General features: G+C 41.9%; 1 protein-coding gene across 1 annotated transcript in view; it reads left to right on the top strand.

Moving 5' to 3' along the window:
• ptpn20 (protein tyrosine phosphatase non-receptor type 20) overlaps window positions 1-7,044 on the top strand; it is a gene marked incomplete at its 5' end in the record, with an annotated part of 105,519 nt that extends 98,475 nt beyond the window's left edge. The window contains 5 exons of the mRNA XM_080448931.1: window positions 346-436; window positions 4,164-4,498; window positions 5,082-5,297; window positions 6,627-6,689; window positions 6,895-7,044. Coding sequence (XP_080305057.1) covers window positions 346-436; window positions 4,164-4,498; window positions 5,082-5,297; window positions 6,627-6,689; window positions 6,895-7,005 — 816 coding nt within the window. The 3' untranslated portion in view covers window positions 7,006-7,044. The remainder of the gene's footprint in view (window positions 1-345; window positions 437-4,163; window positions 4,499-5,081; window positions 5,298-6,626; window positions 6,690-6,894) is intronic.
• Between the last annotated feature and the right edge of the window lie 5,014 nt (window positions 7,045-12,058).

Below are 12,058 nucleotides of genomic sequence, written 5' to 3'. Positions count from 1 at the left end.
ATGCAGTGCATGCATGAGAAAAAGAGGCTGAATTATTTTTGTTTTGTTCACAGCACAGATGAGTGGCTTTACATTTGCCAGTCGTTTTGATGTCGCACTGTAGTTTAATGAAAATGTTGTCACACGCTGCATTTGTATGTGACTTTGTAATGGTTTTCATATTTTCAAATATGGCCCCCTTTATAAAACGCCCCTGATCTAGAGCATGTGAAAGCGTGTGATGAGTGTTGATGATGTAATAATGTGTGTTGATGATGTAATCATGTGTGTTGCTGATGTAATAATGTGTGATGAGTGTTGATGATGTAATAATGTGTGTTGGTGATGTAATAATGTGTGTTTCAGGCTCTGGAGCATCTGAAACCCGCTGATAACTGTCTGGTGGGCAAAGCCCCGGAGAACAGAGACAAGAACCGCTACAGAGACATCCTACCATGTAAGTGTCATTCCATCTGAACGTCCATTTTACACTTTGAGGCACAATCTTTATGCATCATTCTCACACATTTCATTGCCTCCTGCGTTTGTTATATAGCACCGAAGTCTGACATCACTCTGGCCACTAGAGGGCGCTATATTATCCCACTGGGTTACAGAGTTATTTATTCTATTGAGAATCCCAATAGAGAAATCTCACGTCATATATGAGAACTGTGTTCCGAAAATAAACACATTATTTTTGGAACACAGATGGGGATTTTCAATAGAAAAAAAAATACTTCCTTGACCCAGGGGTAGTGGGAGTGACCCAGGGGTAGCGGGAGTGACCCAGGGGTAGTGGGAGTGTGGCCCAGGGGTAGTGGGAGTGACCCAGGGGTAGTGGGAGTGACGTGAGGACTTCGGAACAGTATAACAGTGGTTCTCAAACCTTTTCCATGTCAAGGACCCCCAAATTGATATGGATTGTTTGACCGCGGACCCCCATCTGAAAATATTATGTTTGTACACCCCCCCCCCCCCCCCCCAACAAGGACCCCTGGGGATCCCTGGGACCCCAATTTTGAGAACCACTGTGTTTTAGCACCCATCATGCTTTAATACATGTTTCCCTACTGGTTTTTATTTGACTGGTGGGCTTGGAGCTTGTAAAAGCCGTAATACTCACAGACCTGGCATTTATAGGGCTGTTCCTTTGTAAACACTTTTCCTTGGCAGCGCCAGGTTAAACTGCCGTTCTGTTGTTTACAGGAACACTATGAATTAGGCTCACGGTATTCTCAAGAATACACCCTTTTTTTTTACACCAAACAATACAATGCCCCAACAGTAGCGCCAAGCGTTTATTTACATGTACCAATAGCTTATAATTCCCCGCCGCGCCTTTAATGGTGCGATGGTGTCATCTGTTAGCATTATGCTGTAATTATCAGGTCATTACCATCGCACTAAATACGGTAGTCTGGGAAGCTAATTGCAGGCTCTGTTACGGTTTAATAAGAGGTCTGGCAGATCAGCTTTTAGAAGAGTAAACAGAGACACCACAGCCTGGCAGGATGAAAGACAAGCAACACACACACTACTGTAATCACTGACACACATGGGCTCTACGTGGGGATGTGCAGGGATTCACGTGTGTGTGTGTGTGTGTGTGTGTGTGTGTGTGTGTGTGTGTGTGTGTGTGTGTGTGTGTGTGTGTGTGTGTGTGTGTGTGTGTGTGTGTGTGTGTGTGTGTGTGTGTGTGTGTGTGTGTGTGTGTGTGTGTGTGTGTGTGTGTGTGTGTGTGTGTGTGTGTGTGTGTGTGTGTGTGTGCGCGCGCGCGTGTGCGTGCGAATACGAATTATCTACAAAATATGATTTTAGGGTTTTTATGGAGTAGATCTATGTGTGAGTCTACAGTGTACATAATGCACATTGCATACGCACAATGGTGGAAGATGTACTTTGTTTGTTGGTTAATGTATGTTTTGTATTAATATTCTAAACCTGCAAAGTGACTAGTAACTAAACGTGTCAAATAATTGTATAGTGGAGTAAAAAGTACAATATTTGCCTTTAGTATCAAATTGGAATTTTAAAGTCCTTGAATGCCTCAAAATTGTACTTAAAACTGTACTTATGTAAATGTACTTATTTACATACAGTACCACCACCATCCAGATGTTACTTTCCACCACTATCCACATGTATATTCACACAAACTGACACACAGAACAATGGTTCTTAAATGGTTCTTTAAAAGGCTATAGGGTTCCACAAAGAACCATCAACTACTAAAGAACCATTTGATCTAGTGAATGGTTCTTCATGTTCCTCATCTAGTTCTAGAGAACCTTTTTTTTTTGGTCAAAGTTCTTTGAGGAACCTTTGAACTCTTAAACCATGTCTTAATAGGCAGACGTTCATCGAAAATAGCAGATCTACAAGCTCACAACACGTCGCGTTGTGAGCTTGTAGATCTGCTATTTTCGGGGAAAAAACACATCTCTGGAACCAAAAAATGGTTCTTCTAATCTATGGCATCTCCCACCTTTTATTTTCCTGTGTGTACATAACATGTTTAAGTGCTCCGTGTTGGGCAGGAGGAGGGAGTCACAGGGGGGGCTGAGAGATGGACTGTAGGGCGATGACATAGATAGTGTCCCCTAGTGGAACACCACTTACACCACACATCTCTCCATCTGCTGGTTCTTCAGCCTCCAGCTGCTTCCAGCTACAACGTCTTGTTGCCTCATGTTGCTTTGCAGGAAGCAGCGTCCACTGTGTTGGGAGTATCGCAGCCATCCGTTCATATTAGCGCCTGACTATTTCATTTTCCACGGAGCATTTCCCAAACCGTGTTGTTTTGACCTCCAAAATGCGGCGGGGGCAGGAAGACTTCAACCCCCCGAAAAAAAAAACATTCCTGGCCTCCCTCAGTGCCTCTCTCTCTCTCTCTCTCTCTCTCTCTCTCTCTCTCTCTCTCTCTCTCTCTCTCTCTTTTTCTCTCTCTCTCTCTCTCTTTTTCTCTCTCTCTCTCTCTCTCTCTCTCTCTCTCTCTCTCTCTCTCTCTCTCTCTCTCTCTCTCTCTCTCTCTCTCTCTCTCTCTCTTCGTCAACAAGCCTCTGTTCTGCAGCACCAGCGTGTTTTGCCCATGCAGCTCCGTGGCTCCTCCAGGCTTGTTGTTGACTTGGCTTTATTTACCGTAGTCTCTTGAATGGCAACGCTTGTTGGGCCAAACAACACAAGGGCAACAATTGTCTGCCTGTGAGGTTTTGTTTATGATTAACAGATGTGACAAATTATGTATTTTGAAACCCTCCAGAAACATATGAAAACATCTATAGTGAAAATAAAAATGTGTTTACTTCCATTTCATGGTTTAATCTAATGCACACGTTAGCGTATATACAGTCATGGTGGAAGAAGTACTCAAATGTTTTACTTAAGTGAAAGTATCAATACTGCAACATAGAAGTACTCTGTTACAAGTAAGGCCGGAATTAAAAATGTACTTGAGTAAAAGGACCCTTTAAGGACCCTCTCGAAAACGAGATGACACATCTCAAGGGGTTATCCTTCTAATAAAGGTACTATATAAAAGTACAAAAGTATTGGTATCAAAATGTACCAAAAGTAAAAGTACTCAAATGTTTGAAAATAGCAGATCTACAAGCTCACAACGCGTCGGGATGCGACACGTTGTGAGCTTGTAGATCTTCTATTTTCAAATAGCCTATGTTTAAAATAGAGCTAAAGTGGTTAATGTATGTTTTATAATATAATAATGTATATCTACAAAGTAACTAGTAACTAAAGTTTTCAAATAATTGTAGTGAAACTCTCCCCTGTCAGGTGACAAGAAGGTCAGTTGGCTCTCATGTATTGAAGGAGGCATGAGCTCGGCCCTGGTCTCCCTAGGTTGGCAGAGGGAGTGTAGTGCCCAGGATTACATAGACAATTGGCACTGGGTGTAAAAACTGGGGTTACAAAATCGTGGGATAAAAAATTAATAATAATAATAATAATTGTAGTGGAGTAAAAGTACAATATTTGCCTCTGAGATGTAAATACTGACAATTGGAAATACTCCAGTAAAGTAAAAGTACCTCAAAATTGTACTTAAGTACAGTACTTGAGTAAACGTACTTTACAATACTGTGTACATATTTAATTTTTCTTTCTGTCTTTCTTTCTCCCTGCTCCCCCCCCCCCTCTCTCTCTCTCTCTTGCATCTCCGTACACAGACGACAAAACCCGCGTTCCCCTCGGCGAGAACAAGGACTACATCAACGCCAGCTACATCCGCATGCCGGTGGGCGGCGAGGAGTTCTCCTACATCTCGTGCCAGGGCCCGCTGCCCGCCACCGTGCCCGCCTTCTGGCAGATGGTGTGGGAGAGCAAGTCGGACGTCATCGCCATGATGACCCAGGAGGTGGAGCGAGGGCGGGTCAAGTGTCACAAGTACTGGCCGGAGAAGCTGAGCGCGCCGCTGACCGTGGGACGCTACCAGCTGCACCTGGACAACCACCAGGGTCTGGAGTACTTCTACATCAAGATCATACGCATGGTGGAGACACAGGTAAAGATCATACACATGGTGGAGACACAGGTAAAGATCATACACATGGTGGAGACACAGGTGAGGGAGAAGGAGCACCTTTTTAAGCTTTGGTCATTCTAAAGGGATAGTTCACCCAAATCGATTAGTCACCCCATGGAGAATTGAATTCATGGATATTTTTTTGTTTTTGTCTCATTCCTAAGCCAATAATGTGATGACCAGCGGACCGGTCGGTTCCGGTAGGAGACAAAAAGGAGACTCTTTGTGTCTCCTGCCGGAACCACTGCAGGTCATCAAATTATTGGCTTAGTAATTATTTTTCTTACAATACTGTGTTTTCTCTTATCCTCTTTTCAATAAAGTGGCAAATGACTGAAAACTCTTTTTTTTTAAATCAATTCTCTTACAAAGATCCTGTATTTTCTAATACATTTTTCTGCTGTTTGCATCGCCATCCATCTTTGATTAAATTGATTTAAATTGTCACCAGTTTGAATCGATTTGAATCGATTTACGATAACTCGTTCCACGCCTGTAGTATTTCTACATTGTGGTGTACTGTATCTAAGTACCACCACCACTAAGTCTCCTCACGTTTCAGACGGGCGAAACGCACTTCGTGCGTCACCTCAAGTTCACGCGCTGGCCCGACCACGGCGTGCCGCGCTGCTCGGAGCAGCTGGTGCGCTTCATCCGCTACCTGCGGGCCGTGCACCACAAGGGCCCTGTCACCGTGCACTGCAGCGCGGGCATCGGACGGGCCGGAGTTCTCATCTGCACCGACATCATCCTCAGCCTCATCGAGAACGACTTGCCTGTGAGTGCGAGCCTTACCGTATATATATATATATATATATATATATATATATATATATATATATATATATATATATAATATATATAGAATATCTCCATATTCTAACTTTTTGTGGGCGGTTTTCCCCGTAAATGAACGCCCTACTTAATCATACTACAGCGTCACGCGGAAATATCAAAAATAGCAGATCTACAAGCTTGAAACACGGCGTGAAGCGATGCGTTTTGAGCTTGTCGATCTGCTATTTTGGATATTTATTTATTTGAATCCTGAAAAGTAACAGTTTTGGACACATTTTGGGACGACATGTAATACAAATGTCCGTTTCACAGTCTATTTGATACGTCATACGAGCATAAGAGCAAGCATGGCTGCCATGGGAATATGGTTATTTGTATGAACATTTATTTCCCTCCCATTATAATACTATTGATATATTGAGGGATAGAGAGGCCTTAGAGAGTTGGAAGGTCGTCCTTTTGACCCTCGGCTCACCCAGTCAACATGTCCCTGAGCAACATGTCCCTAATGTGCTCATCTGAGCAACCAGAATGCTGAAAAGTACATCCTAAAGATATATTATGTATGTATGTAAATAAATACATGCATACATACATAAATATGGTACATGTATGTGTATATATATAGGTATGTGTGTGGGTGTGTGTATATATATATATATATATATATATATATATATATATATATATATATATATATATATATATATATATATATATTAGGGGTGGGACGATATGGGTACCTCACGATACGATATATATCACGATATTAGGCCCACGATAACAATATATATCACGATATTCGACGATATTCGATATATTGCGATATCACGATATTCAATATATATTGCAAGAAATTTCACCAACGATATATCACGATATCTGAAAATATCGATATATTGCGATATCACGATATATTGCATGAAATTTCACCAACGATATATCACGATAGTCCTTGTATTCAATTCATAAACACATAAAATAGCACCAAACAGTTCAAAATCATCATTACACAAATACAGAGTAGGAAAAACAACATATCACAAACTTAAAAAAATAATAAAAAAATAATAATAATAATAATAATAATAATAATATCGATATTTTTCGGCAGTATATCGATTAGTTATCGCGGGAGAAAGTATCGCGATATATCGCGACATCGATATATCGTCCCACCCCTAATATATATATATATATATATACACACACACACACACACACACACACACACACACACACACACACACACACACACACACACACACACACACATACCTATATATAAACATGATGTCTGTGTCCCCAGATTAACGTGATTGACATCGTGAAACAGATGAGACTCCAGAGGTACGGGATGATTCAGACCAAGGTCAGTAAACCGGTTACAGCACTGTTCAGAGTTTCACCTTTTATAAAAAAGCAACCGTTGGCAAGTGCAAAATAGCAGATCTACAAAACCCTGCAACGTGTCGTGCTGTGACGCGCTGCAAGCTTGTTGTAGATCCGCTATTTATAAGTATAAATACATCGGGATTTAAGACACGTCGCCGCTGTCTCTCTTGTGTCTCTTTCAGGAACAGTACCTCTTCTGCTACAAAGTCTGGTTGGAGGTTTTACAGGGGATTTTACAGCTTCATGGAAACCAATGGCAACCGGACAGTACCCGAGACCACAAAGTAGTCTGAGTGTTTCCAGCTCCAGCAACACTTTAAAGGACAGGCTATGGTGACACCGCGTCAACCCTATGACTGCATAGGTTGGTAATAGGTCGACCAGGCTATAGTATGAACAGTGTTATTATTACACTGTTATCACCCTGTTATCACAGGATCTGTAATGAAATACGAAAGAAGCAGGATTCTGATTTCACTCTCGTTCATTTATAGTGCTGTGGTTGTGTTTATGATTTATGACTTAGATCACTGAGTTTATTGCCTTTTCGGGCTTAGTGACTTTGCCTTCTGTTATCGAGCATCTTTTTTTCTTTTTTTTTTATAATTTATGTTTCTATTTAAATGTATCTATTTTACCACTCTCCACTGTCTTTTCATTTGCAAGATGTATTTATTTCTTAACAACCTACATTGCATGAAATCTTAAATCTGGTAATCATCGAAAAAAAACAGAAGACTATATATATTTACCAGCGCATCTTTTATCGGGCAATAATGTCACCTCGCTCATCAAAGTGCACAAAGTACAAACGGATCAAAACGCACCAACAACGCGGATCTGTTTGAACACAGCGATGAGTAGGATTTGATGAAGCATGTGTCGACATGTCATTAAGAATAAGTGCATTCATTAAGCTGGAGATAAGGGCATTAGGAATCAATGGATACTGTCGTTTATTTCGGTCACCTATGGAAGTGAACAGTGAATCAAGTGCCTTGGAAAGACTCGCACCTCTGGCTCCGAATGTATCCCCTGGCTCGCTTTCACCGGGGGGGGAGGAGGGTGGGAGGGGGGAGGTGAGCTACGGAACCGATTTGAGAGAACCAGTTGGTTAGATAGTATGCACAGCTTTTGCTGAGGTCTTGTTGGTGGAGACTTTAAAACAGGTCAAGTTTTTATTGACCACCAGAGCCAGAGGAATATTGATTCTCACTTTACTTGCTGTAATAAGTTGTTTGTAAACGGCGGCAATGTCAACTTTGTGACCCCCCACTGCCAGTTGTCTTTGCTTGCAGGTTCCATTTTCTGTAAGACACGATCATCACATCGCACAACGTCATCATAGCACAAACAACAAAACATCTTTTAACATGATTCTGTGGTAATGCAGATAACGGATGATGTGGTATATATAACAGCTAATATTTAAAAAGAAATATGCACAATTTTTTGTGATTTGATCAAAGGTCTATAGTGGAGATTTCACCGTGTGGGCAAGCACAATTTTTTTGGGATAATCTCTTCAACTGATCTCTCTCTCTCTCTGAAGAATTACGAGGTTAGATAAGATGTCACGTTTTTTTGCATCTACCTTTCTGTAATGGCACAGTTTAAGAGCACAAACACACAACAACAGCAACAGGGGCTCACAATCTTGTCATTGCCACTGTAATATATGTATATGTATATGATGTACAAATTGATAGAGCTGCGTACTATGTATCTACCGACTGAACAGATTGAATATTTGCTGCTGCTGATTTCAACCTCAGGCTTTAGGCGCACACCTTTTTAGCCGCTATGTGCTGCTCTGCATCGTTCTTCTGCTACTGCATGCAGTCTTTCAAAAGTACGATATCCTTTAGCCATGGAGTTTTTCCTGTCTGACTGTAGACATCGCACATTTGGACATGATCAAGCTGTGGAATGTAACCAAGCAATACTCTCCACCATGGTTGGAGGATGGTGGGTGGGGGGTTCAGAATGAGAGCCTTTTGCCCAATAACATGTTCGTAATAACGGTACCTCTGTTTGTGATAATGCTAGTAAGAGTCTATCTTTGCCATGTGTTATGGCCAATGTACAGCCATCTGCCTCTGTACTGTACTGTGTATGAAATGAAACCACTTTTCAGCTCAATTGGTTTCCAGCACACCTTCTTCTTCCTCTTCTTCTTCTTCCAAGTTGGTCCGTATAGGAGTTCTCCTTTGGCTCTTTTTGACGACGAGAACTAAAGCGAGCCACGCCGTGCCGTGTGCCGTGCAACGTGTTTCTCGGGATCTTAATTTGTTTCCATATATACGCTTATAGGGCTCGGTTTCAGATAAGGTTCTCGGAACCTAATTCGGGCCCCATGCTCAGGAGGTGGTAAGAACCCTGAATTCTGGGAACCCAGAACTCAGAACTTGTATTTTTATTTTATCTTAATTTGTTTTTAATAGCCGATCTACAAGCATACAAAGCGTGAGATTGTCTATTTCCACATTTGAGTTTTGTTTGAAGACGTACCTCTCCTCCTTTCAGGGGGTGGTTCTTCTTCTGGTTATAAATGGGAATGTGAATATGAAACCATCACAGAACGTCGAACGGGTTCTGCGGGGGTTTCAGGTTATTATGGGACGGTTTTCTGTGGTTAAACCTTCTAGGTCTAAAAAGAGCCACTCGAGATCCTGGTGAAGATGTTGGTTTGATCCTGTGGGTCAAAGGTTATGGGTTTTCTCTTTGTGACAAAAATTATGACGCGCACCACAGCACCAGAAGCACCAGAAGCACAACAAACACTTTGCATTCACCTGTGATTAAAAAACCCATTCTTGTACAGTCTTGACAAGTGCTTAATACGATAAACGGGAGTTGAAATGTAATGACGCTGAATTGCACAACCTCTCCTTTATGCTGAATTCATATCTTGTCACTGTACTATAGCGACTATGTAACCGATGACTGAGAACAATGTAATACCTCTCTCTCTTTCATTAAAAACTATTCTGAAATATAATTATGACTTTTTGTCAATAACAGTTTATAGGCTCTGATATTGAACACAGCGTAGACCAGCGTATAATTCTTGTCACTCTTCACCTGTACGGAACGAAGCCTAATTTAAACCAGTAGTTCTCAAACTTATTCGGGGCAAGAGCCACCAAATTGGCCCGGACGGTTGGCGTAGCGGTCCGGGCACCTAGGCTGCTAATGCAGTGGGTTCGAATCCCGATCCCGACGACCTTTTCAGCGGGTCACTCCCCAACTCTCTCTCCCCATTTCCTGTCAGTCCACTGTATATATATATGTATACTATCAATAAAGGCAGAAAAAGCCAAAATAATCAATTTTTTGTTTTAAAGAACCCCCAAATTGATACATGTTTGGCCGCGGACCCCCATCTGAACGTTGTTTGTGCCTGGGACCTCCAGAAGCAAAGACTTAAGTTAAAAATGTTGGTTTTGAAATATAATATATTCAAAGATTTTCAAAAAACGCTATGAGCTTGTATCATAGCCAAAGTATAAAATAATGGCTGAAGTGGTTCAAATGATTGTGACGCTACAGTATATTAACTCATTTTGCTGGGGACCCCCTGGTCCCCCCCCCCCCCCCAAGGACCCCTGTGTATATCAAACTGGGGGTCCTCGTTAAAACAGGTTGAGAATGACTTGATTTAACCCATTCAATCCGGGAAAGCATTTGTGTCATTTTAGATTAGTTTGGGCTATTAAAAAATTATAGCAGATCTACAAGCTCATAGCGCGGCACTCAGGAGGCGCTATGAGCCCTGATGCCCTCAAGCACTGTAGGCCCTACAAAGCCAAAGTGCAGTAACTACAAACAAAAAAGTTACATAAAAATGTGTTTATAACAGGTTCAACTGGTCAGCCAAATGAGATGTGGGCATATAAGTGATATTACACTAGTTGTATATCTGTTCTTGAGGTAATTGTTCATATAAGTGATATTACACTAGTTGTATATCTGTTCTTGAGGTAATTGTTCATATAAGTGATATTACACTAGTTGTATATCTGTTCTTGAGGTAATTGTTCATATAAGTGATATTACACTAGTTGTATATCTGTTCTTGAGGTAATCGTTTATCCCCCAAAATCATGAAGGCTAATTAGACCTTTGGGATACACAAATAAGTCGGTGAGTCCAAAAACGTAGTTACTGCACTTTGGCTTTGTAGGGCAAAAAGGCAACCATCTGAATATTGTTTTGTGCCTGGGACGTCCAGAAGCAAAGACTTGAGTTAAAAATGTTGTTTTAAAAAAATATATTAAAAGATTTGCACTTAATGTTCACGATTTTTCAAAAATAGCAGATCTACAAGCTCATAGCGCGCCGCGCTACAGTATGAGCTTGTAGATCTGCTATTATCTGCATATATTAAAAGATTTGCACTTAATTTTTTTGTTTTTGTCGCATTCCTTCCTTTATTATTTGATTATAATAAATTTAGCCCCATTGATTCCGGTAGGAGACACAAATGCATTTGTGTCTCCTACCGGAATCAATGGGGCTAAATTTATTATAATCAAATTATTGGCTTAGGAATGTGACAAAAACAAATAAATATCTATGAATTCAAGGCTCCATGGGGTGAGTAATCAATAGAAAAAAAGTAATTTTGGGGGTGAACTACCCCTTTAAAGACACACAGATGCGGTCCCGGTCTTAATTGATTAAAGTTTGTTGCGCGACGATGTCATGACTCTTCCCCGAAAACAACAGATTTTCTAGAGGGGAAAAAAACGTGACATGGTATCACAGCTCGCCGTACAACCACGTATAATAACGGCGGAGCGGAGCGTGCTGCTCTCATTCCGTAGGGTTTTCCCTGACGGCATGGAGCCGGATAGACGGCCCCCTAAATCTCATTCCAACAGGAGGAGAGGAGACCCCCACTCCACCTTTCTTTTTACTACGGGGTATCCACTCCCTCTGGGGTTTTTACTGCAGGGTAAATAAGCTGGGTCTCACAGGGGTCTTTGTGACAGCATGGAAACCCCTATAGGAAACATGCCGACACACACACACACACGTGTGCATACGCACACACGCGCACCACGCATACACGCACGCACGCGCGCACACGCCTCGCACACACACACACGCCTCGCGCACACACACACACACACGCACGCGCGCGCCCCTCGCGCACACACACGCGCACGCACACACACACACACACACACACACACACTCACACACGCACGCATCGCGCACACACACACACACACACACACTCACACGCACACACACACACACACACACACGCACCCGCACACACATAAACCTGAGGCTGGGGAAAACCTGGGAGTAGATTTACTCTTTCTCCTTCTTTCT

Source organism: Gymnoscopelus braueri, assembly GCF_963280865.1.
Source record: "Gymnoscopelus braueri genome assembly, chromosome: 14".
NCBI lineage: Eukaryota > Metazoa > Chordata > Actinopteri > Myctophiformes > Myctophidae > Gymnoscopelus > Gymnoscopelus braueri.
Note: the sequence above shows the minus strand (reverse complement) of the source record. Positions and strands in the feature narration are given on the sequence as shown.